Source organism: Lissotriton helveticus, chromosome 1_1 (genome assembly GCF_964261635.1).
Source record: "Lissotriton helveticus chromosome 1_1, aLisHel1.1, whole genome shotgun sequence".
Classification (NCBI taxonomy): Eukaryota; Metazoa; Chordata; class Amphibia; order Caudata; family Salamandridae; genus Lissotriton; species Lissotriton helveticus.
The window spans coordinates 1862438611-1862465991 of record NC_136057.1 but is presented as its reverse complement, the minus strand read 5'-3'; the positions used below and the strand labels follow the sequence as shown (position 1 = coordinate 1862465991).

General features: G+C 42.1%; 1 protein-coding gene across 3 annotated transcripts in view; it reads right to left on the bottom strand.

Annotated features, from left to right (window-relative positions):
* Nucleotides 1–1332: 1332 nt before the first annotated feature.
* The window catches only part of LOC144754069 (flavin-containing monooxygenase 5-like), a 413291-nt gene continuing 387242 nt past the window's right edge, over nucleotides 1333–27381 (bottom strand). For all 3 annotated transcript variants that reach the window (XM_078641598.1, XM_078641614.1, XM_078641606.1), the window contains one exon: nucleotides 1333–2167. In XM_078641598.1, the coding sequence (XP_078497724.1) occupies nucleotides 1816–2167 (352 nt within the window). In that variant the 3' untranslated portion in view covers nucleotides 1333–1815. The remainder of the gene's footprint in view (nucleotides 2168–27381) is intronic.

Genomic DNA, 27381 nt, shown 5'->3' with positions numbered 1-27381 from the left:
CCGAAAGTAACGCAAAGCAGCACAAAGCACTGATTTAGGTTACTCCGGTTCAAGGGGGCGTTCCACAGGGCCGGATTGGCTGTAGCAGGCACCGGGCAATCCCCCAGTGCGCCGCACAGGTGGTGGCCGGTTTTGGGCCCCTGCAAAATCGGCCCTGTAACAAAATCGGCCGAACACCGGCCCTGGCAAAGAGCTCGACCGCACCCCAGGGCCGGTTTTTGATCCCAGTCCGGCCCTGGCGTTCCATAGGAGGTACATGGGTGTTCTTATGCAACCACCCATGGTTTTTGACACAAAACCCTTTCTATTAACAACAGTAGACATGGTTTTGTGCCAAAAAATAACACCACTTTGAAGCAAGGAGAGATGCTTTTATTTCTTCTAACATTTCCCACTTTGCATATGTGCTGCACTGTACCATACACATCCGAAGTAGGAAATCTTTAAAAGTTTGTCTAGGCATAAGTGTGTGCGTGGCCCTAGGCAGCATTAGTCTGTTCCAGCGTTAGAGAGAGCAGGACAGTGCCATGTCTCTATGGATATGGCATGCTCCTGCTCTCCCCCTGTCATGCAAGGCGGCACAGCTACTTTGGGTGCTGTGCTGCATTATGTTGCATTTTTCTAAATCTAGGCCTTAGGCCCAAATTCACTATGATTTTCTGTTGGGGTTGCATCGCCTTTTTGGCGCAGCCCAGATGCAAAATAATTTCTGGCATTTACTAAGCCACGCAAAGCCACTGTGTGCTGCATTGTTTGGTTTAGTAAATACAAAATACCGCAACGCAAAGCATAGTGATGCCCTGTGTCACTCTGTTTCGGCTAGGCGTTACATCAGTGGAGCTTAGGCGTGCCCATTATCCACCCATGTATTTGACGGACACCTAGATTTACAAAGACCTGACACCTGGGTTTGTGCCAGAATAGTGCACCTACCCGACTGAGGCATAAAGAAGAGAAATATCTTATTTCTCATTGTTACTTCCTCCTTCTTGTGAGCTCCATTCTGCAGCACACCTAGAAACAGGAATATGCCTTTACGGTTTGTTTTTGTGCAGGAGGGTATCCTTTACTGCACAAAAACAATCCTGTCTATAACACAGGCACCCTTGCACCATTGTGCAAGGGTGCCTGTGATGACAGACAGCAGTACACAGTGTGCCGGAGCAAGGAGAGAGAAGAAATGCTGCATATGTTTGTAAATATGGAGTAATTCTACTTTCTCCCTTTCACTCAATGCAGGAGTTGTTTGAAGGTTGGAGTCCTGTTTAGAGTTAAGGTTCAGGAAGGATAAACGTTAACATTGGAATTCATCTTAATGAAGTTCTCAAGGACTTTTGTAATTGTTATAATCTTTATAGTTTTTATAATTGAGAATGCAATCTAAAATTCATTTTCTTCAAAAAAGTTTCTTTATACTAATTTTTTCTTAAATGGACATCTTTGATATTGCATTTTCTGCTCTTGCGTGAATCTAAGAGACGGTACGTCATAGTGAAATTCTAAGCTGAAAGAGACTTATTACATTCATATGTTCAGTTCACAGTTTCAGGTGTGATGGAGTTTTCTCACATTGCACACACTAATAACAGAGCTTCCTATGTCCCCTCTTAGAGTATAATTCTTTGTTTACAATGGCTATGCCACAACCTGTGCTCTACCACAAGCATAAATGCATAAGTCACTTTTGCTGTCAAGTCATTTTACATTTGGAGCGGGTTACATTCACTTATAAATGACTATTCAATAGCAAGTGGAAGGTACAATTCAGTGGCTGTAGTGAACACAAAGGAAGCATGGAAATCATAAATGAGCACATTAGAAGTAGACGCAGAAGGCCAGCAGGAGAGCAAAAGCACCCAGGAGCTTGAGCATGAGTGGTAGTGACGAGCTCGTCATCATACAATCATCATCCACCACCCGTGTTTTTGTCGGCTTGATGATCCGATCCTTCTGGGTCAGGATGGCTTTCCTGGCCCCATCCCATTTCCCTGGCCCAGTCAGGCGGTAGTGGTAGGGTGTGCATGGGCCGAAGAACAGCTCCTTGGCTAAGACTGGATCCTTCAAGAACATGCTGAGCAGGTTGGGTTTCACTCCAAACTGAGAGGCAACTTCATCCACGTAATCCACATAGTCCACTTGAATGGTGTGTCGTGGGCTGCTCACATACCTGCATGGAAAAGAAAGGAGCATTGAGGTTGGTGCGCTCAGTCTTGGTAGAAAATGGTGGTGTTCAAATTTTAGTGCTCCGTCTTACACAGGCCACTTCGGTCAATGGTGAGGGACATGTAGTAATGAATGATTCTGCCATAACGTGAACATGTGGCCCCCATTATGGGTGGCCCACAGGGTGATGTGATATTTATTGCACCTGATGGACCAAGATGGGGGTCCAATTTGACCAGGTGTGATAAATAGCACCTATTGCATGTTTTTCACCAAAAATGGGGTATACCATTACTAATAAGCTTACTGTGCCAAAATCTGTATATTATGGATATTAAGTTGCAATTTTCACTATTAAATTCCGAAAGGCTTCACCTGCCAGTATTCAAGTGGGAGTGCAAACTTTAACGCACCAAGTGCTATAAATTTGTATAACTTATTATTCTGACATATCCCTATGTAGGTGTTTATGCAGGAGTTGCAAGCATCAGCCCACTTGTAATGAATGAGGTCCTTTGTGTTTAAAATAAAGTCTGGAAAACACAATGTGTTGGAATTTTTTCAGTTAATGAAAGGCTCTCCCAAAATTTAGTTCAGTAAGATTAACACAGATGTCCTTTACATTTGGTCCTGGGTCTTTTCTCCACTTCAGTCTTTCTTCTCTTGCAGTGTATGTATAAAAGCCCAGATTCCCTAGAAATATTATGCTACATTGTTGTCTTCTTAAGTGTTAACCTTCAGAAGCACCCTCAGGGAAGCAGCCATGGGAAGTACACTGAGAGTCTAAATTTCAACATTTCATCCCTCTTTCATATTTATGGATTTTTAAATATAAACCAAAACATTGTTGGACTGGAGGTAGCATTGTAAAATAAGCCTCCTGCAATATTTTGGTGCAAATTGTACTTTCTGAAAATATTCTAGGACTGGAGATGGATCAGTAAATTAGCTGTGCCAGAAAAAAAAGAAAAACTCTTCGGGGGGAGGAACTGAAAACAAAAACACAAGACAGTTACAGTGCGGAAGTGTGGCATTTCAGGTAACTTAATTTAAAAAACACTGGGGCACATTTATCAAGCTTTCTTGCAGCACAATGCCGCAAGCAACCTGCCTGTGCTGCGTGAAAGGTCAGGAATGCACCATATTTGACTTTATACAGCGTGCTCCTATCCTTTCCTTGCTCTGGCGCACAATGTTTTGCCTAGCGCCAATGCAGGCACCCTTGCACCATAGTGCAAGGGTGCCTGAGTTGCATGCAGGATTGTTTATGTGCAGGAAACCTTCCTGCACTAAAACCATCCTCAGAGGCCTTTTCCTTCTTCTATGCGTGTTGCAGATTGTAGCACACTTAGAAATAGGAAACAACAAGTAGAAATATATATATTTCTCCTCGTTATGCCTCACCTGGGGAGCCACAGTATTTCAACGCATTCCCAGGTCTACCACTAATGGTTAATCTGGTAAATGGGCCAAAATTCATGGGTGCATGAGCGGGAACTTCCACTCCCCACTGAAGGAACACCTTCCTGGGGAAGAATAATGTAATGCAGCGGTTTGTGCTGCATTACTCTAGATTTATCAAGCCACTCAGGGCATGTAAGATGACCCTGCATGGCTAGATAAATCTAACTTAGTAGTTACTTCTCTCTAGCACTGGCTCTTTAACTGTGGAGACATTATCATGAGGGCAGAACCAAAGAAAGATATGGTAGACAGCAGGTGAGAAGGATGCCTGGAGAAAGAACACCAGAAGCAATGGACCAATGTGCATGGAAGATGCAAGACTGAAATAGGGGGAACTGAAGTAGCAGAAACATGGTGATATTCGGTGGTGTATATGGTGTGTGTTCCTGCAGAATTTTAAAAAATGAAGGGAAAAAGAATAAGGAGTAACACATATGTCTCAGCGACATAAAGCAGCATCTTGTAGTTGTGCCGAATTAAAACAAAAATCCAAGAATGGACTACAGAGGTAATTCTTAAACTGTGGTCTGCAGAACCCTGGTGGTCTGCGATGCCAGGGGGTCCAGAACCGTTATGAAAATTAAATAATATTAGAAGCTTGATTAAGTATATATAAAGGAAGACGCAAAATTGAAAATTGAAAATGTAAAAACACTCTGCAAATGTGAAGGAATTTAAAATTAGAGGTAAAAATTACAGGCCAGATTTATCAAAATTAGACACAGCGCAACCCAGGAAGACAAACTTGCTGCGTAAAATGGAGAGAGCAGGAATGCACCATATTTCCTAAGATAGGGCCATTTCTGCTTTCTGCTTGAGCTGTCGCAATAATGGCAGCCTGGCTCCCATGCAGGCACCCTTCCGCCATGGTGCAAGAATACTTGCATTGCAGGCAGGATTGTTTTTTGTGCATTTAGGAACACCTTCCTGCATAAAAACATTACTTATAGCATTTTCCTATTTCTAAGTAAGCTGCAAATTGGAGCACATTAGAAAGAGGAAAAAACAAGGTGAAATATAGTGTTTCCTCCTTGCTGCTCCTCCATTGGGAAGGAATAAAATTTTGACACATTCTCAGGTTTACCCATGTTGGTAAATCTGTGAATGTGTCAAATTTCATGGGTGGATGCGTGGGAACACCCATGCTCCACCCATGTAACGGCTTCCCGGCGCAGAATAACTCAAGGCAGCGACTTGCACTGCCTTGCATTACTCCAGATTTACCAAGCAGCACAGGATACGCATGGTGGTCTTGCTTTACTTGGTAAATCAGATTTAAGGATTGCGTTGCCCTTGCAACACTCTGCGTGACGTAAGGGCAATGCAATCCTTTGATAAATCTGGGCCTGAATTGGTATAGTTAGCTAAATTTGTGGGGCTGGTGCTAGTACAGCAAACAGTATATAGTATGGGCAATGGGTGGCCTCAAATGAAACACCGACAAAAAGAGAGCATGCATTGAGAGCAAAAAAGATGCTCATGAACTAGCATACCACTATGAATTTTAGAACTAAAATCCAAAATTAGAAAAGTTCAAACCTTCCCATTAAAATTAACATTTTAACTATTATGCATTTGTTTGCGAATTAAGTAAAATATTTCAGCATTTGTGAATGTGTTTGATGTATACTTGTATCTGTATCTTTCTGTAGTGTTTTGAGTTTCAAATCTTAGAAATTGCTTGACCCTGAGCCCCCAGTTTTCAGTAATGATTCATTGGGGGTCCAGAGAAGTCAAGATATTAAGTTTGCTGGCTTACAGTGTACAGGGAGCACACCAGCTGGCAAAATCCTACTTTGTCAGAAACGCTTAAAGTCCTAGCATTTTTACTGTTGCCCATTAGTCCTAAAAAACATGACACCCCAAAATAAATAGTTATGTGCAAATATAATCTTGGAGACACATGACATCAATTTTAAAACACAGTACTCTAACCAGAGAGGCCTCCAACATCAAGCAGAACGCCTGGATCCAACTCCACATGTAGCAATTCAGTTCAATCGTCTCAGCAGCATCCTTTCTTAAGTGGAACAACAAACAACCTCAGGCAATGTCTACCTTATTTTACTACATAAATTATGTTAGATCACTGGCACTTGTAAAGTACACCTGCGCTAACTACTGTCCTGTTTACTGACCATTTTCTGTAATTGGGTAGTACACTCAGCCACAATAGGGAAGGTGCCTGCATGGTCAGTGTACTTGCCCACTCAGTCTCCTCCATTCGCACTCGGATGTAGGATCACAGACTGATCTGTGGTACTCTATGGTTTGGAGCATAGGGGAACCTTGCTGATTTAGGGGAAGACTCACTGGAGGTTTCAAATGTGTAGGTGGATCATGTCGATTCATGCTGTACTCTGCTCCACCTACATCTAGCAAATTCCTGCTAGGAGATGCTTCTAGAAGGTGTTTACAGATCATCATTTGTTCATGATTATATCTGAGGGCACATAGGGGCCGGTTTTGAGCTGGTACTGGGACCGACCGACCTCCTGTCTGTGGTCCCAAACCAACAATTAGGATGTGACCAAACACTGTTCTGTCAAACTCCTATTCTTTACAATGTGAGCGTGCATCCGTTCATCCCTGCACCCCGTGGCAGGCACCTCAAGGTGCCTGCCACGGGGTGCAGGGAACAACAAGGGGCCACCATAGGTGCCCTCTCGGCCACCACTCAGAGGACTTGCACCCATGGGGGCCCTGCTTAGGGCCCCAAAGTCGACTTCCCACAGCCCTTCTGTGTAAGAAAGACCGGCACAGAAAGGCTGTCAGAATCCGACATTGCAATCCCTTGTTTGGAAAGGGCCGTCCGAGCCTGTCATAAGCCTTTCAGAAATCCTGTTTAGATTAATTTCTGCCCGACTCCATCAAAATGGGTTGGTAGGAAATGAATCCAAAAAGATTATAATGCCATAGGAAGGGCTCCGACCAAGGGTCGGAGCCGTATCCTATGACATCATAATCGGCCCCATATTTGGAAATCAGCTGGAGCATAGGACAGTATTGGTGCACAAATACAGAGGAATCCCTATACTTCCCATAGGAGTGTAACACAAACACACACACATGCATGGTGGGCCTAAGAGGGTGGTGCTACTGTGTACTGTGTGTGTAGTGTGTGTGTGCCGGAAACATGTGCACATGAGGATAGTGGTTAGAGTTTGCTTCTCCAAAATAACCGTCTGAACCAAAAAAGTTCAATATTCTTACTGTGTTGTAGGTATTTTTATGATAGATTAATTGCTACATAAATATTGTGGAAAAAATATCGAAGACCAAAATATCAACCATACACATACATATAATTACGGGACAAGAATATCACCTACAGAAATATTGTGGACAAAATATCAACTTTTTATAGATAAGCATATGTATTTAAATGTAATCAACTGTATTGAAACTTTAAAGAAATTTCAGTTCATTATAAAAAAGTAATACATGTAAAAATATGCAATCAAAAACATGTCAACATCAGTTTAACAACTTAAAAAAAATTATCCATACCAATACAAATTGTAGCGTCCTCTCCAGCCTGGGTACTCGCCAATGGCTACGCCACACACGGAGCTTAGTATAACATGTCTTTATAGTCTACAATGCATCCAGATCTGACCCTTACATCACAGCTCTACGCTGTACATCAGGAGTCAAAAGGGTTCTGTCATTGCCAATTCGCAAAACACTACGGGCCAGATGTACAACGGTTTTTGCATGCGCAAACCGGCATTGTGAACATGTTTGCGCATGCAAAAACCAATATGGATATGTACCATACCAAAATAGCGAGTCAGAATTTATTTGCGACTCGCTACTTTGGAATTGCGAGTCGCTATTAGGAAGGGCTGTTCCCTTCCTAATAGCGAGCGCAACCCTATGTACAAATTTTTTGCGACCGCAATATCGTTTGCACAACACTGACAAATTACCACCCTCTTCAAGAGGGCGGTAATGAGGTCGCAAAAGGGAAGGGGTCCCCAGGGGACCTCTTCCCCTTTGCAAATGCATGCAAAAATATTTTTAAGGGCAGGCAGCAGTCCCAGGGACCACTGCCTGCCCATAAAAAATGAAACGAAAATGTTTCATTTTTTTCCTTTTTTAAATGCATCATATTTTCCTTTGAGGAAAACGGGCTGCATTTTAAAAAACAAACTGCTTTATTTTAAAGCAGTCCCAGACATGGTGGTCTGCTGTGCCCAGCTGGCCACCATACTTGGGAGGGCCTGCCATTCACAATGGGGTCGCAAATTGTGAGAGGCTCATTAATATTCATGAGCCGCTCAATTTGCGACCCCAGTGGGAATCGCTAATAGTGTGTTACACACTGTTGTACATCCAAAATAGCGCCACGCAAATTGCTAGTCACATGAGACTCCCAATTTGCGAGGTGCTATTTTGGCCATCATACATCTGGCTCTACATTTCCCCTTTGTTAAAATTACAATTACAATATTTATGCAATATATAGACTTATATAATTAGATCTCCTCAAACAATTTCTTTGGTGCTTGAATTGTTTAACCTGATCTTGCCATTTGGAGCCGGGAATGACCACCATCAATGTCTAGGGTTTGTGTTGATGGAGAAGCATCAGCAGTCACTGATATTTCAGACCCAGTCTCTCTTTCAACAGATAGATCTGGTGAACCTTGAGTTGAACGCTGAAAGTGAGAAGAGTCTCTGGTAATAGACTACCCAGGGAGCTGGGCCGTCACCATGTGTCCCTTGGTAGACACCACTTGAAAAAGTTGCGCATCAATAGGAGCATCTGATTTTCTTTTCCACATCTGGCATATGAGCTCTGGATCTCCCCTCCTGAAGACGATGTTCTTAGCATGTCATCTCTTGTCAGCATACACTTTCATCTCTTGTTTATGAACCAAGTCCTTCTCACAAGTTGGATTCTCGTCTTTCTTTCTCTGATTGGTCCACTGAGGTATCTTAATTGTTAATGCTCTACCGAACATCACTTTCACAGGACTTTCACTTGTGGGTGAGTGAGGTGTTGAACGATAAGCTCTCAAGGTTAGAGTTTAACACAGTTTTTAAATTTAGCTTCTCAAAAGTAGTATGCTGCGCTGCTTTTATTAGCATATTCGTAAAGTGCTCATCCAGTCCGTTGGCCTGGGGCCACAGAAGTGTGCTCTTCTAATGCTTTATATTCAGCTGCTTTAAGAAATATTTGAACTCTTGACTGTTAAAAGGTAGGCCATTGTCAGATTTCAAAATGGCTGGGGCACCCCATGTCACAAAGATGCCATCTAGTCTCTCAGGTGAATTGGTCTTGAGTGGTCAATAAGAGATCCCCGATTAATTAAAATTGGGAGTAAACGTCCACTATCACCATCAAGTGATGTCCATTGTCAAGTGGACAGAAAATATCAATGGCTGTACTCTCCCAGGTATGCTGTGGTGTTCTGACATGTTTAAGGTGTGGTGAGGAACTTTTTCTAGAAAGGCAGTTGCATAGATGAAAGGCATTTAGTTATTTTCCAACCTGTTTGTCGAGATATAGAAACCAGGCTTGGCCTCAGAGAGTGCGTTTTGTGGCAACGGGTCCACGATGGCCTTCATGGGCCACTTCAATCATTTTCTGCCGCAGATTCTCCGAATACAAGATTCTCGACCCTCACAGCATAACTCCCTCCTGAGTTAGGGACAGTTCATCTTTGAAATATTTGTATTTTTGATATTCACTATCACTACTGAGAGGTCAAGGGTGCTGGTTCTAGGACAGATGATTAATTGTATCTTTTAACTTGAGCATATCACTATTATGGCTCATGAGAGTGAATATCTGGGCCATTGAATTGGTAGCTGGTGTGTCTGATTTTACAATGAAATTGATATAGGCTTCAGACATCTTGGATGGAGTACCATGACTATAGATAGGCACTCTGGAAAAGTAGTCAGCAAGGTTCTGATCCTTCCCTGGACAATGCACAATGTTATAATTGTACTCTTGCAATCGTAGTCCCCATCGTTCAATGCAAGGAGGCATCTTGGCATTTGGATTGCCAAATATATAATAATAGAGCATAATGATCAGTTACCAGGATGAATGGCTTTCCATACAGGAATACATGGAAATGTTAAAAAGCCCATACCACAGCTTAACTTACATACATGGCTAAAACAGTTTTTCAGGTTGTGAATAAGCATGTTCTGTTTGGGACATATGTCACAATATGCCTTCGAGAATGATGGTGTCTTCTGTGCTGTGCAAGAAAGCGCTCAGGGGCATATTACCAAGCAATAGCGATAATTATCGCTATTGCTTGGTTAGAGACAAAATGTTACCGCTAAGCTGCGGCGATTTTTACCGCAGATAAACCTTGGTATTACCAAGGTTTATCGCAAATGCGATAAAAAACGTCCACAATGCATGAATATCGCTGAAAAGTCAGCGATATTCATGCATTATCGAGCTAATGCTCTTAGCCATGTTATCCACCTCCCATTGGATAACATGGCTAAGAACTGCTCAGGGCAGGTGTTAGCTTTTGGAGATATTCGCGCTTAGCGCGAATTACACCAAAAGTTGGTAATAGGAGATAGCGATGTTAGCGACTGTTTCCAGTCGCTAACATCTTGGCACGCCCACTTTGCATGTCATTAGTGATAAATATCACTGACATGCAAAGTGGGGCCCAAGATGCTCGCTATATCCTACTAGCTGTCGCTAACTGGTGTTAGCCACAGCTAGGTAATAGGGAGATAATTTTATCTCTGCTTTCTTGGATAAACCCCCTTGATAATATGCCCCCTAGTCCTTCGACAACAACCTCTGTATGAAGCTTTGGTATCATTTTTAATGGCATGTTTGATTTCCTTAAACCTTCATGTGACCAATAAAATGAAACACTGCAACAAAAATATAAAATCATTTAAAAAACAAAACACAATTAAAAATAAAAGAAATGCAATTATTTTAAATATGTATACTTTTAAATTAAATACTGTCAAAATATCTATCAACATAATAAATAATTAAAAAGTGGTACCTAAAACAAATTCAAAAGCATTAAAAAGTAAACAAATAAAAAGCAATTCAAATATACTGCTGTAAATATAACCCTTCAAACATTGAAGAAATGCAAGCATTGTGGTAGGGGGCAGATATGCCTTTCAGATGTTGGGGAAAATACATACATTTGCCAAATATAATATTGTAACTCTAGTCCAACAAACATTGGTAAAGTGCATATATTAGAGGGTGGGGTGGGCTAAAATTTGCTATTTTTTAATTGGTTGGGGGCAGTTCGATCTATTAAACTAACTTCAGCCTATGAAACATTAGGGAAAGTAAAGTGTCAACAATGCGGGGGGCAATTTACTATTCTAACTTCAATCTAGCAAATGTTAAGGAAAGTGCATACATTTGGGTTTAGATTTACTATTCTATGCCCAGTCTAACAAATATTGAGGAAAGTGTAAATATTGGGGGAGGAGGGGATATTTAGCATACTAATTCCAGTCCAACAAACACTGAAGAAAGTGCATACATTGGGAGAATAAAAATTACTATTCTAGGTCCACAATAACAAATGTTGGGGAAAGTGCATACAAGGAGCATGAGACTTTAGTGGCATTTTTACAAATAAAGTGGCAACATGTGTTGTTAAACCAAGAAGGCGAATGACATGCTCCGTCACTTTAGAAATGCAGGGCTGCACCATATTTACAAGAATATGGTGCAGCCCTGTGTTTCCCCCTGCACTGGTGCTACATTTAGCAGCCTAGCGCCAACGCAGGCACCCTTGCACCATAGTGCAAGGGTGTCTGCGTTGAGAGAAAGATTGTTTATTTGCAGGAAGGTGTCCCTTCCTGCACATAATCAATCTTTAAATGGCGTTTGTCACTTCTATGTGTGCTACTTAATGCAAGGGACACCTTCCTGCACATAAACAATCTTCCCTTCATCAATGGCCTTTTGCTGTTTCTATTTGTGCTGCACAACACAGCACACATGGAAAAGCAAAAATGAGGAGAAATAAAACATTTCTCCTCGTTTTGCCTGAATAAGACCAGGTTTTCCCTGGTCTTAAATTTTGCACTGCCTTCTATTTACACTGCCCATGTAAATAGGGGGCAGCGTCAAAATCAATGGGTGTTTACGTGGAACGCCTACCACGACACCCATTGCCCTCTACTTTCATGCTAAGGGTGCCTTATTTACAAGGCTTAACGCTGCCTTGTAAATAAGGCGAAGCACAAACCGCCATAGGAACGTCACTTAAAGTGACATTCCTGTGGCGATAGGGGCTAGTAAATATGCCCCACAGTATTCTAACTTAAGTTTAGAAAACAGTGGGAAATTGCATACGTTGGTGTGGGGCTGAGATTAACTAATGCAACTCCAGTCCAGCAACTTTGGGGAAACGTATACATTGTGGGGTGCGGTCAGATTTACTATTCTAACACAATGAACATTGAGGAAAGATTTACTGTTCTTACTCCAATCTAACAAACACTGGGGAAAGTCCATATATTTCAGTGGGAGTCACCTTAAATGCACCACAAAAATATAATTGCCCTTTAAATAGTGTTTTACAAAATTGTAAACAAATGAGAAATCCTAAAACCCATTAAAATATTTTACTCATTGAAATATGATAATTTAATAGATATTGTAAAAAAATAAAACATTATTAAAATGTTGAGTAAACCACAGACTCCCTCATAAAACACATCAGCCTAAAAAAGTCTCTATGACTCAGAAATAATTATTTACAAAAAAAGAAAAATCTGTAAAATTTAACATACATCAATTTTCAATGGTAAAATAATAACAAATGTTCATTTAAAAATGACAAGAACTTCAGTGGCACAAATAGGGCTGGTAAGTGCTATATACATTTTGCAATGCAATATAATACAATTACATAAATAGATAGTTTTGGAAATAAATATTTATTAAAAATAAAAACAACTGCACAATAAGCATAATTGATACATTAGTGAATTCATATCAATTTTAAAATATTTTATTTAAAAGACTTCCCATTCAATTCCCAATAAACCCAACAGCCTTAATTTAACATTTAATACGTAATTTAACAAATTAACAAGTAAATAAATAAATAACCATTAAATGATTTTAAAGAATTAAATTCAATAATTAATATTTATCAAACAAACATATCCACCCAGTTTCTGCAATAAGCCTCACCTTCTGCAACTAATATGTAATACATAATCAAAAAAATACTATACATTTTACCAAGACTTAACATTTATATTAATATTAACAATTACTCAATTAACACTAATTCATATTTAAATAAAAGAAATGTACCACCTAACCCTCCAACAAACCAACAACCCAAGAATAAGATGAACTGCATAATTAAAAAAGTAATTATACATTTAAATAAATACGTAACAGTAAACAGTTAACAGACAAGCTGGCAATATATACATTAATAAAATATTGTTTACAAAAATGAAACTATAAAAAAATAGAATAACATTAAAACATAATACAAGAAAACAGCATATTAAAAACTATATTAACTTAAGCAATCCTCTAAACCTACAAAGTATAGTAAAGCAGTTACAAAAACACTATACACACTTTTGACATTTTGATCCACAAAATCTTTCTTGTCACAATATTCAGGGCAATGATATCCTGGGCAGATAATATTTTTGATGATATTTAGCTGAAATACCAATGTGAGCATTATTATTATTATCAATACTAGTTATAGCAGTAGCAGTATTATAATTATCATAATTATATTATTGTTATTCAAGTCAAAGGGTGCTTTATTCGAGGTTTCACTCATAAAAGCAAGTACATTCAACAATTTAAAAATACAATTAGATTTACAGTTAGTTATATTAATAACTAAAACAATTATTGACTTGGATTACATTTCCAATTTAAGAATGGAAACAGTTCAAACTAAGCGATTTGTTAAAAATATACAAAAATAAAAATTTGCCTGGTTAAAACAATTTTATGGGTACAAACATAAGCATAAAAATGCAGACAAATTAGTTAGACAGAGAATAGTCAGATGACTAGCAGTCTCTGTCTGATCGACCATGCCCATCCAAGATACTTGGCAGTAGCTATTAATAGCCATGTCAGATTGTTAGTGCGTATAATACGCAAGGCAACAGTGCTGCTGGTGGTTCCCAAATTCTTACACATCGGTGTTAACCAAGTGCGCCGTGGATCAGAGTAGGCTGTGCAAGAAAATAAAAAATGACCAATTGTTTCTTTGGCAGTACCACAAGCAGGACAGCTGTCGCATGCTCCACCATCCCATTTTGCTGTCAAGGCTCTAAGGGGAAGTGCACCTGCTCTTAATTGGAAAAGGAGCTTTCTATCGCCAGGCCTTGTTATGATGTCCCAATAGGGTTCCAGACAGGGATAGAGTTTAGCTTCTAGGAATGTTCCAGCCATAGATCCTGTACTCGAGCTACCCCAGCCCCAAGAGGCTACCTTCTCCCAGTAAATTTCTTTTAAGACTCTTTTAGTCGGAAAAGGCGTTCCCGCTGGATCTACCCAAAGTGAGCTCATACCAAGCTCATTTAAAATTGCACTGAGTGATTTGAGCCACTCGATTTTGGGAAACACATCTGCCTTAATAATGTCTAGGAACCCCTCGGCGTAATGGGAAAGCTCAGGAGTCGTCCAGAGCCTTCGCCAATACAGGATCGGTCGAAGCCTGACCAAGTCTGTAACCGCTTTTCTGCCCAGATCATACCTCAGGGGCAGCAAGGGAGTGCTTTTAGGTACACCAGTTATTGCCCGGAAAAACTTATTTTCCGAGGATTGAAGTGCAGCCACCTTCTCAAACCCCCATAGCTCAGCACCATAAAGTGCGGAGCCAAGAGCCTTTGCTTCATATACCTGGAGAACAGGCTTTACCGGTTTAGTCAGAGATTTTCTATGCTCTGAGCTAATAGCACCTGACAGTTGTCTATGTCTCAGTGTGGCAAGATCTATATGCTGGCTCCACCTGTTCCTACTCGATATGTGAATCCCCAAATATGTGAAAGCATTCACCATCTCCAGAGGTCGGCCGTTCATAATGATTTTAGATTTAAAACTACGGTGGGGGTTGAAGACCATAAGTTTTGTTTTGGCCACATTGACCTCTAGGCCATGTTCCCCACAGAATAGATCAAAGATGGACAAAGCTCTCTGGAGACCGCTCGGAGTCTTTGATAGAATGAGCGTGTCATCTGCGAACATTAAAATAGGCATTTTTATGCCAGATAGTGAAGGAGCATCCACCTTCGCAGACAACATACGGGCTACGACGCCATTAATGAATAGTGTAAAGAGGGTGGGTGCCATTGAGCAACCTTGCCGGACGCCCCGCTCAACCGGGAAGTCCGCAGTCACCTTACCATGTCCCCCCCACTGAATCCTGGCAAAATGTGTTTCATGGAGTCTTATTATCAATGACAATAATTCTGTAGGAACACCCATAGTCTTGAGGACCGACCACAGCTTGGACCGTGGCACTAGGTCGAAGGCAGCCCGCAGGTCAACAAAGGCTGCGTATAGACTGCCCCCGCCCAGTACCACGGTCCTCCATTGCAACAAGGTAAAGCGGAAAACCTGGTCCACCGTGCTTGTGGACCTACGGAATCCAGCTTGAAAAGGTGACAGAGCGTTGTTCTCCTCTGCCCAGTCAAGCAGCCTGTTCACAATCACACGCCCCACTACCTTTTGGATGGTATCAATAAGGCTTATCGGCCTGTAATTGCCAGGCTGTGATCGGTCACCCTTCTCAAAGACTGGTATTATTACCGCACCCTGCCAGGATGTCGGTAGTTTCTCCCCGGTCGCCTCCCTCCACACTGCGGCCGCTAGGGCTGGATTCTGCGGCGGCGGGAGGGAGGCAGAGGGTGCTGGTGTTGGCAGCGATTCTGCTGGGCTGAGCAGCGGGGCAGCAGACGGTGAGTAGCCCGCACGAGGGTGGACACCCCGCTCCACCGGGGCGGCGTCCTTGTAGCGCGCCTCTTGGCGCGAGTTGGTCAGCTGGACGCGGCTCCCGCCGCTGGGGCGTCTGAGGATTGTAGTTTCTCCCCGGTCGCCTCCCTCCACACTGCGGCCGCTAGGGCTGGATTCTGCGGTGGCGGGAGGGAGGCAGAGGGTGCTGGTGTTGGCGGCGATTCTGCTGGGCTGAGCAGCGGGGCAGCAGACGGTGAGTAGCCCTGTTATTCATATTAATATGTTTGTCCGCCTCAGGATACTTTTTATGGTTGTTTCTTCTGAGTAGAGGGGACATACTGTGGAGTTTCAGGTCAGACTCCTCTATTTAAAGCATGGTCAATTGGGTTTGTTTATAACAATTTATCATAGCCCTTAGTCATATGGAGTATTAGGGGGCAGAGTTACTTACATTTCACGCAACATAAGGCAGCAAGCAATGTTACTGCGCTGCGTTGCGTTGCGTGAAAGGAAGACAGCTAAATGAGCCATATCTACTTTGATACAGCAAATTTCTGCTGCCTAGCTTCAACTAAGGGACCCTTGCATCATCATGCAAGGGTGTCTGTGTTACAGGCAGGATGGTTTGTTTGGTAGAAGGGATATCTTCCTGCACAAAAACAATACTTATAACCAATTGGCTTTTTCTATGTGTGCTGCAAGAAGAAGTAACATGTAGAAATAATGATATTGCTCCTCGTTACACCAACTCATGGAGGCATAGCTTTTATGAACAATCCCAGGTTTACTCATCTTAGTGAATATGGGATTGCATCAAAATCCATGGGTGGATACATGGAAATGCCCATGCTCCACCCGTCGAACGCCTTCCCAAAGAAGGCAGCACTATATGGGGTCTTGCGTTTTTTTGTACTTACTAAATCACACGAAGCCACTCAAAGTATCTTTGTGTGGATTAGCATATGCCAAAAAGAATTTTGTGTCGGGCCAGTGCCATAAAAATGACTCAACCCGATGCAACATCTTAGGAAATCTGCCCCTAAATGTTTTGTAGGGTCGAAGGTCCCAGAAACACTGTCCAGATTATATATATATATATATGTATATATATATATATATATATATATATATATATATTGCAAAACAAATTGCCCAAAAGCAGCGAGAGGGCACACCACGGCACTTCACCATTCCAGCCTCGCTGCAGCTCGTCTTCCGCTTCCCAAAGATTTACAATCTGCCTCTGCCGACGCGTTTCGAGGCCAAGGACGCCTCTTCTTCATGGGCTGGCAGTAAAAAACACTGATCACGCACCTCCGTTCAACTTGCCATTTTATTTAAAGTAACTCCCACAGTGGGCGTAGCATCATTCAATTAGCAGCGTGATGTTTCTGGGAATTGTAGTCCCCTTGGGAGGTGCAATTTTTTCTCCTATAGTAGGTTCAGTGTCCTTATACTTGATTCACAAGCCGTTTTATAACCCTTAGTAGGGAGGGAAACTGGAAAGACGGGCTAGTTCTGCAAAAAGTACCGTGCTGCATCGGGTAGGAAGGGTTCCATCCTGCAGCGAGGCTGGAATGGTGAAGTGCCGTGGTGTGCCCTCTCGCTGCTTTTGGGCAATTTGTTTTGCAATATATATATATATATATATATATATATATATATATGTATATTCACTGAAAAAACCATAGGTTTCACACCAGTTATAGTTAGCTGGAAATTTTACTCGCATAAAACCATTTAAATTCCCACGTTATAGTTAGTTGGACTCACTATAACTTGCACATCTGCAATGCACTGCTGATGACGTCACATATTACATCACTCATGACAGTGTTTTAAAAAAAAAATTGATTGGTTAACTGGCTTATTAAGTGTATCTTAGTGAATACATATATTAGCGAGTAATGTTTAAATATTTAAATATATGCATGAGTGATGTAATATGTGACGTCATCAGCAGTGCATTGCAGACGTGCAAGTTATAGTGAGTCCAACTAACTATAACGTGGGAATTTCAATGGTTTTATGCGAGTAAAATTTCCAGCTAACTATAACTGGTGTGAAACCTATGGTTTTTTCAGTGAATTTCAAAGGTTTTGTAAATGCTAATTCCTAACTATAACTGGTGTGTAACCTATGGTTTTTTCAGTGAATATATATATATATATATATATATATATATATATATATATATATATTACCTACTGGCGGTCGCCAGTAGGTATATATAGTTAGGATTTTTTCTCTATGGGTTTTTTGAAAATTCTATGTCTAATAACTTTGGCGTTTGTGGACGGAATTGGCTGAAATTTTCAGGAAAATGGCACATTTTGTTTCTGAGCAGCCCTTGAAAATTTGGGGGGGGTTCGTCAAGGGGGGGCCGAGAAAAAAGGGGGGTCCCAAAACGTGTTTTTAACATTGAGTTTTCCATAGGGCGGTTGGCCTCACTTTTAGCCCGAACGGCTGAATGGATTTGCACGAAACTTGGCAAAATTGTAGGGACTGGTAGCCCGATGTGCCTTTTGTAGGTCTCAATATATGTGCTCCAGTGGATTTTGAGAAATTAACGTTTAAAAAAAGATATATATCTGTAACAGCGGACCTGGCAGCGTCCCAGGACGCGTACTTTACGCGCAACGGAGCTTTGTGAAGCGAAGCTGATTGGTTCTCCGGCGTCTGTCAACATTCCAAAAAGTCCGTAGCGGCCGCCATCTTGTCTCTCGGTAGGATCGAGAGACAAGAGGAGGTCAAAACAAAGGGGGAAATAACTATAAGGGGGCATAGTAGATCCTCGCTGACCCCCTAGGTTTGATGTGGAGGTTTTAAAAGGGCCCCGCGGGGCAAAAAAAAAAAATAATAATAATAATCGAACGGCTGAATGGATTTGCACGAAACTTGGCAAAATATTAGGGACTGGTAGCCCGATGTGCCTTTGCTAGGTCTCAATATATGTGCTCCAGTGGATTTTGAGAAATTAACGTTCAAAAAAAGATATATATCTGTAACAGCGCTCCGCTTCGCGTAACGGAGGTTTGCGAAGCTGATTGGTCATTCTGTCACTGGGCTATAGTTGGGCTACATCTGGCTGATATTTGGGCTACATTTGTTTTTTTGTGTGCTGGCGGCCATCTTTGGGCTACATTGGGCTACATTGGGCTTCATTGGGCTACATTGGGCTACATTTGGGCTCCAACATATATATAGGCCAATGTAGCCCAATATATATTTTTCAAAGTTAATTTTCGTAAAAACCACTGGAGCATATATCTTGAGACATAGCAAAGGCACATCGGGCTACCAGTCCCTACAATTTTGCCAAGTTTCGTGGAAATCCATTCAGCCGTTCGAGCTAAAAGTGAGTCCAACCGCCCTATGGAAATGAAGGAAATGAATGGGTAATTTGTAATTAGCAAATAGCTAATCGCAAACTAGGAATGGTAAAGAATCGCTATTTATTCCTTAAAGTTCGCTATTTAGGAAATGCAAAAAACTTTGATGATACATATGGCGGTTCATCTCTAACAAGATAAGAAGCATAGGGATACATTTATGATGACTGGCGCATCACCAGGGACGTGTTAGTCATTCTGTGCCGCTGTTCCGTCACCTATGGTGTGCTGCATTTACAATGCGGCGCATCATGGGGCAAAAACAGCACAGATGCGTGATGTATCTGTGCCGTAAAGGTGGCGCATTGCTGGAGTTGTATCGCAAGTGTGATGAAGCTCCAGCAAGGGTCGGGGGTGCCCCTGTCGCAGGGTTTCTGTTCTCACACAGAACTGTGGACAGAGGATTGGAACCTCGGCGAATTAGGGTGTCCCAAAACTCACGTTAGTAATCAAAAACTCCTTAGCAAGCTAGGTACAGTGTCACATTGGATATAACAAACTCTCAATGTTTAGACAATCCAGAATATGAACTTATAGTACCTCAGGATACGTGGAACTCATGAACAGTCGGTCGTTATATATTTCTTAGAAACCAGAACATGGAGTTAAGAAGAACACATGTGTATTTGAAATGTTTATTTACTAATGCCGTCTTCTCAGGCGTAGTATCTTAGATAATAGAAGTACACATATTATCAGTAGCAAAATTACCAGCATAGTTACTAGTACATAAAAAGCGAATGGTGACAGTATGTTAACATGCTGTAAATGAATAAGAGTTAGCAACACTTATAAGCAGCCGCGGGCCGTGGAGGGAGTTACGGTGGGGCAGGGAGGCGGGGAGGGGGAGGGGCAAGGTAGAGAGGGCTCCACCCTGCTTCTCCCCCTCCCCGCCTCCCTGCCTCACCGTAACTCCCTCCACGGCCCGCGGCTGCTTATATCTCACCCTCCCTAATACACATATTATATTATTTGCTAAGAAGGTCTCTTTGTGTTGGTTTAGGGCGTGCCCATACTTTAGTGTCTTAGATTTGAAGGAATCACATCAGCATACACCAGCTCTCTCTTCATGTGAACCGCATCAACTGTTGTGTATGTGTGTTCGGCAAAGCAATATAAAACCCGCCTCATGCCCAGAATTGGCAGAAGTTGCACTTATGTTATGAGTATGAAGTCGTGGAGATCAGACCTCATAACAATTCTGTATCGTGTTGTTCTTGAAACTTTAGCACTCGCTGTACAGATATAGTTTAACAAGCAAAGCAGATAGTAGAGCAATAACATATTATTCTCATGTAAACCACGATGAACTACTAGGTGGAAAGCTAAAGCAACAACTAAGTGTCGTGTGCAGAAGTTGCAAAAAAGGAAAAATGGCGTTTAAACCGGTAATGAGCCCATGCTAACTTAACACGGTGTAAAGATATCCAGGACCTAGATGACACCTCCCCATGATCCGGAAACGAACTGAATAAGATAATAGAAGTGCCATCTCATGAGAGCAGATTGCAAGTTTATATGTGGACGGTCCGCAAGGTAAAGCATTAAAAACTAGGAAAATTTAATGCTAAAGAAAAATAAAACAGCCAAGTACTTTATCGAGTCTTAAGCCAATAGGCAAGGTAAATAATAAAAACTTGACAAATAAGTCAATGAATTGTCAATGAAATGCTAGTACTCAGCATATCAAACATGAAAAAGGTCTATGACATAACTGTGTATGCAAAATAAGCTGCAACAGCCTCCAATAGGAAGTCACCGTCTTCATCCGAAAACAGTTCAGCCATCCAATTTAAAAGCGGAAAAGAACATACGTGCTCTCCCAGCACCGGATCCTCTATCACCATCAGAGGACAGCTCGGTGGGTTTTCAAGAAAGCTCTGTTCCAAGAAAGACTGTGCTGCCGCCAGTAAATTCCAGGGACCAAGTAGTCCATGCATCAATGCCACAGCCATAATCCTTTCGCCAGGACAAACCAACTCGTGAGTAATGATAGGAGTCATCAGCTGATTAAAGTCGACGTCAGGAGAAACCGGTCCGCAGAGACACAAATCAATGGCCCAATCGAAATCACAGGTCAGGCAGTGAAATACAGGCTGGACACAGGTGAAGTAGGAGAATCGAAAATATAATCCATATGCCGTGCTTAATATCGCCAACGGCATTGTGCCATAATATTCTAGCATGCGATTGCGGAACAGTGTCAGCAGCTGCAGGGTGGGAGGTTGCATAGGAGGGACATCCATATTTAAAAATGTAAAAAAGCACAAGAGCGTCCGCTGGTAATGCAAGTAAAAATGCCAATCCACGAACCAGAGTGGAGAAAATAGAATGAAAGGAAGCAGGGATGACTCCAAAGATTTTCTCAAATGAAGTCACGAGACCACTGGTAACAACTTTAAAAAAGTGCGCCAGGGTCTTTGTGGAGGATGCGTTAAAGATAGTCGGAACCATCTTGCTGAAATTGAAAGGCAAATCTGAATTAAAAGTATTCCTTTTATCGTAACAGTAAGTGAACGGGTTATTTGCTACATAAATGTTCTATTTCCTCCCACACATGAACATAGGGAGTTTTCAATCTGGCCACAAATACCAACCTTGGGACAGATTTCAACGGCATGGCAAGAATAAGAGCTCTTTTGTCTCAGAGAGAGGTGGCCTTGAGTTCGGCCCGTGAAACTTTCGTGCTTCACATAGCGAACACCCGTACAGAGGTGCAGACCCTTTTCAATTAACTCAGAACAATCTTCATTATTGAGCATCAAATAACTACCATTTTCCAACAACTTGAACGTGGGGATGATAGCAGGAACTGGCGTGCCTTGCAACACGCAAGCCATATTTGGTCGGTGTTTGTTGCATGAACCGTGTAACTGTATGTGCCTACACATTAGTGAATGATCTGGCGTCTCAGTGCATTCCTCTCCATTCAGATAAACTTCTTGATCATCTTTGAAACATCTGTATGTGTATGGAAGCGACCAGACCTCATGAAGAAAAGCACTACCTAAAGGTTCATAACGACCTATTGGTATATATTTCATACAATTTGAAAACTTATATAAAGCAAAAGGCAGCGTTATTAAACCGTGGATAAGGCACGTTGCCAAAAAACCCGCAATCCTCTGCTGATGATGTCACTGAGCATGTCATGAATGATGTAATATGTGACATCATCAGCAGTGGATTACGGGTAATAGTATCTCTAGTTTACTCCCCTATAGCTGTCTTTCTTTTAACATAAGTGTCTGTTTCCTTCCCTTATACTTACTGTTTTTGGTTCGCTTCTAGTTCGCGTACCGGCGAGCGAACTGGGAAGCGAACTAAGAGAAATAGAGGTTGGCACAGTTCCAAATATTGTACCAATTTTTTAATAACGGGGAGGTAGTTCTGAAAAGAACTTTTTTTTTCATTGTTTTTGTTGTTTTATATTTTTTTTATTATTTTTCGGAAATTTTTTTTACTTTTTTTGAATTTTTCTGAAGTTTTATATTTTTTGGGGTTTTTCTTGGAGGGGGCAATGAAAACGATTCATTGTAAAGGGCTCAACAGGAGCAACAAAACAAAAAAAGAAGTATTTATTATTTTGGGCGTTTCGTACAAACTTGCATATGATAGTCAATAGCTCTGTTGATCAGAGTGATGCTTTTTTCTCCGTAGGAAATGAATCCATCGCAAAATACGCAGGTGTGTTTTACTTCACCAAATTTCATTTGTATATTTGGCACCATCTCCCTGCCCTCTGGTCCCGTTACCATCATTTGAGATGTCATCAGTGATGTCATCAGTGATGTCACTGACCATGTCATGAATGATGTAATATGTGACATCATCAGCAGTGGATTGCGGGTGCACGATATATAGTTAGTGCAACTAACTATATATGGAATTTCAATGGTTTTGTGTGAGTAAAATAAGGTTTTCTAAATGCTAATTCCTAACTATATATGGTCTATAACCTATGGTTTTTTCAGTGAATTTTCAAGGTTTTGTAAATGCTAATTCCTAACTATATATGGTCTATAACCTATGGTTTTTTCTGTGAATATATATATATATATATATTCTCTACTGGCGGTTGCCAGTAGGTAGATATAGTTAGGACCTATTTTCCATAGGAAATCTGCAACATTCTATTTGGATTAACTTTGGCGCCGGTTAACGAATCTTCGCAAAATTTTAAAAACTAACTATCAGCTCCGGTCCGCTCCTATCCTGAAAGGAAATCTTTTAGAAATTTTACTGTATTTTACATCTATTTGGAAATTGCATTGCTGAGTGTAAAGAATGGTAGTATGTTTTCCATGTTTATTAGCAAGTTTGCACAGGTGTTTTACGTTAATCACTCGCTTCCACTATAAAAGGTGTACCCAGTCAAAAATACGCTGTCATGTGATCAAGGCTCCGTTAGAGCCGAAACGTTGGTGACTCTTTCTGCGTGAATAAAGCTGTTTATACCTCGAGGTCCGTGTCCGGAGTCTGCTTGCTGGGTCTGCGCGAGCGTGCTAGCTGGGAGACAGACGGTGCACAGGAGATATAGCCAGTGGGATTCGTCCTGGCTTTACACGGGACCCTCCTCGAAAATTGGTCGGCATCTGGAAATCGAATCCTTTCCCTGAACGGCGTTTTGGGAAGTTGGAAACTCCGGTAGGAGTACGGTGCCTGACCCCCGGCTTCCGGTAATTGACCGGAACACAGAGCGAAAGATTCGAGCGTCCGGGGCTGTGCACGACTCGGGCTCGAGTCAGACGGAAAGCACACAGCCTGAGGAAACGAGGACGCTCGTTCAAGGAAGCTCATCAGCAATCTCGTTAGCTGGGGAAGGAGAGAGGACGATCCGGAACACAGGTCTGTGCCGACAATTTGGAAAGCGGCCAGCCTAACGTTACCGGTACAAGTTTGAAAATTTGCAGAAAGATGTCAGGTGACAGCGTGAGGGAGCGGGAGACATTGGCTGCAACAATGTTTTCCGACGACACCCCTATCCCTGACAAGACTCCAGGGAAAAAGAACACAGAAGCTAGTGGCAGCAGCAACACCCCGAAAATAAAGGAATTATTCAAATTATTGGAAAAAAAGTCGTTTCAGGAGCAGGCTAAGTGGTGGGAGTCGAAGTCACTACAACGCTACATTGAGGTGAACCGCATCCCACGGGGCTTAAGAATATTAACGGCCCCCACCTATGAAAACCCAAATGCTGATCTTATGAAAGAGTGGGCAGAGATTAATTTGGAGGCCTCGCGACGCCAGGTGCAGGTACTCATTAAGTATGCAGATATTGACAGAGCCAAGCTCCTTACGGAAATATCAGAATTATATGATGAAATCGATGGCCTTGGGGAGGAGGAGGAAAAAGGCAGACTCCTAAAGATAATGCAAGAACGTCTGAAAAAGGAGGAGGCGAAGATCGTGGCTAGAAAATCGTATAAATTCCAGAGGGACAGGAATGATTACGAGTTGGGCCAGATCTTTACTTTTGCGCGTAAATTTGATACTCTTCGCAGGGGTGGCGCTAAGCAACAACAACCACCCAATAGAAGGAACCCCCCGAGCCACCTCAATCCCGCAAGGAAAGATGTAAGTGGAGCAAGTGACTCCTCAAATGCCACTGTGAGCTCTGATCCGGATTCGGATTTGGAAGGAGAACGCCATAGACAGGCGGAAGCAGCATCATTACCTAAACTCACGCCCGGCCAGGAGATGATTTTTTTGGGCCAGGACAGGCGGAATACCCTGAGATCCTACACAAAGGGCAATCAAGGAAACACAGGGCAAACTACAAGCGCCGCCAGAGGGCGAGGGTGGCAAAAAAGAGGAAATCAAAAGAAGAGGGGCGGGGGAGTTGGGCGGAGCCATCCGCAACAGGAATAAAGCCAGCTTCCAACCGCACTATTGTCAACCTCACAGAACTAAAACTTACAGAAAAAGAGGAAAACATACTTAAACTTGGTTTGTCATATGCTCCCCCTTGCGACTTTGATTATGCCAATACCAGATGTAATGTGTATAAGGCAGTCAGAAAACTGAAATTGCGTAAATTCTACGCCTTAAAAAACAAAGGCGAAACAACGCCAGACATGGAAATACAGCAACCTGAGGCCTCGCAAGGAACACGCATCATAAGCGAGCTTTGGGAAACAGGAGGAATGGGATATGATATAGCCCAGAATACCAATGGAGCCAATAAAGGGTGGGATGAGAGTGGCAATAGAACAACCACAGCTACAGATTTTAGAGCACCATCCACCTTCTTTCCTATCCTCCTACGAGATAATATAGACATTTTCCATGAGAATGTGGTATCGGATTTGAAAAAGTTGCAAATGAAGATGGGGAGCACTAAACGGAGATACTCAGCCCAACACCAACAATACAAAGCACTGACTGAGAAACTCAATAAGGAAAAGAATGTGATCATCAGAAGCAGTGACAAGGGGGGCAATGTAGTCCTCATGACTAAAATAAACTATGACAAAGAAGCCTACAGCCAACTTAATGATAACGATTGTTATGAAAAAATAAACAACCGGGAGCTCTTGACCATCAAGGACGATTATCATCGGAAACTAAGTAAGTGGCGGTCAGCCAAACTCATTACTGACAATGAATTTGAATATTTAAAGGTTGAACACCCAGTAACACCGATTCTGTATTTTTTGCCAAAAATACACAAAGACCCCGTCCATCCACCGGGAAGGCCAATAATATCAGCAAGAGGGAGCCTCCTAGAACATACCTCAATTTATATAGATCATTTTATACAAGGTTATGTTCAGCAATTGGGGTCTTATATACGGGATACTGGGGACTTCCTAGTGAAAATCAGAGATGTACAAATTCAGGAGGGGGATTGGTTGATAGCCCTTGATGTTACATCATTATATACTAGTATATCACATAATGATGGTCTCGAGGCAATACGGTATTATCTATCAAGAAGGAAACCAGGCAATGAAAAGCACACCAAAATGTTGTTAGACATGTTAAATTTCTGTCTCTCAAATAATGTGTTTCTATACAACTTTCAACTGTATCGCCAAAAACAGGGGGTGGCTATGGGGGCCAGTTTCTCACCAAGCTACGCATGTCTGCACATGGGGGCTTGGGAGGAACTGGTCCTGGGACTTGGTTTCCAACATATCATTAAGAACAACCTAGTAGCATGGTTCCGCTTCATTGACGACTTGTTCGTCATATGGAGAGGTAGTCATGAGGAGGCCCTTAAATTCATTGAAGATATCAATGACAACCCCCTTAACCTCAGATTCACTGCATCACTCAGTCAGGAAACGGTTACCTTTTTGGATGCTGAGCTATATACTAATGGGTGCCGTTTGGAGTCCAGGGTCCACAGAAAAAAGACAGCAGGTAACAGCATTTTACATGCTGCTAGTGCGCACCCGGTCCACCTTATTTCCAGTATTCCATATGGGGAAATGCTGCGATTAAGACGTATATGCAGCAACCCGGAGGAACTGGAACAAGCACAAATGGAAAGCAGGGAGAGGTTCATTGAAAGAGGTTACTCCGCAAAGGTGATAGATAAAGCTATGCAGAAATCCCTATTAAAGAGTAGAGATGAGCTCCTTATTAGTAAAGCAGATAGGGAGCTCCCCAGTGGAGGCACATCAAAACCGGGCATTGGTGAGCCTGAAAGCTTCAGATTAATCACAGGGTTCACTAGACAACATCAGCAAATTAAGAGTATAGTGAATAAACACTGGCCCATTGTGCTGAGGGATAATGTCATAGGCAAAAGTTTGCCTAAATCTATCTCTGTGACCTACAGCAAAGCCCCCTCCCTAAGGGACCACATAGTGAAAACCAACCCGGACCCTTTTATCAGAACTGAGTGGTGGCAAAGTAACAAGGGCTTTTATAACTGTAAGATCTGTAAAGCGTGCACCCATGGTGAAAACACCAAAACTTATAAAGATGGGTTCACAGGCAAGGAACATCCTATAACCCAAGTGCTCACATGCAAAACAGAATATGCTATATATGTTTTGCGCTGTCCCTGTGGCCTACAGTATGTGGGCAGTACCAGGAATGCTGTCCATAAACGCATTTTGCAACATCTGCGAGCAATAACAAACATGGACAGCACATACCCTGTTGCACGCCACTTCAAGGACCACCATCAAAGTAACAATGGTGGTCTCAAATACTGGGTTATTGATTCTGTCATTAACACCAAAAGAGGCGGGGATAGGGAGACTAAGCTGAGGAAACTGGAAACAAAATACATCCTCATGCTCAACACCAAGGTGCCCCATGGGTTGAATGTGACTGAGGATCTCCACACTAGCCTGCTCTAAACGACTTCAAATATTAGGTATGTGTGCTCTCCCCCACGTGGATAATGTCCATGGTACATACCCGGCTGGGAAAGTGCTGGGACAGATCCCGTGGGGGCTGCGAGTAAACACAATCCACAAG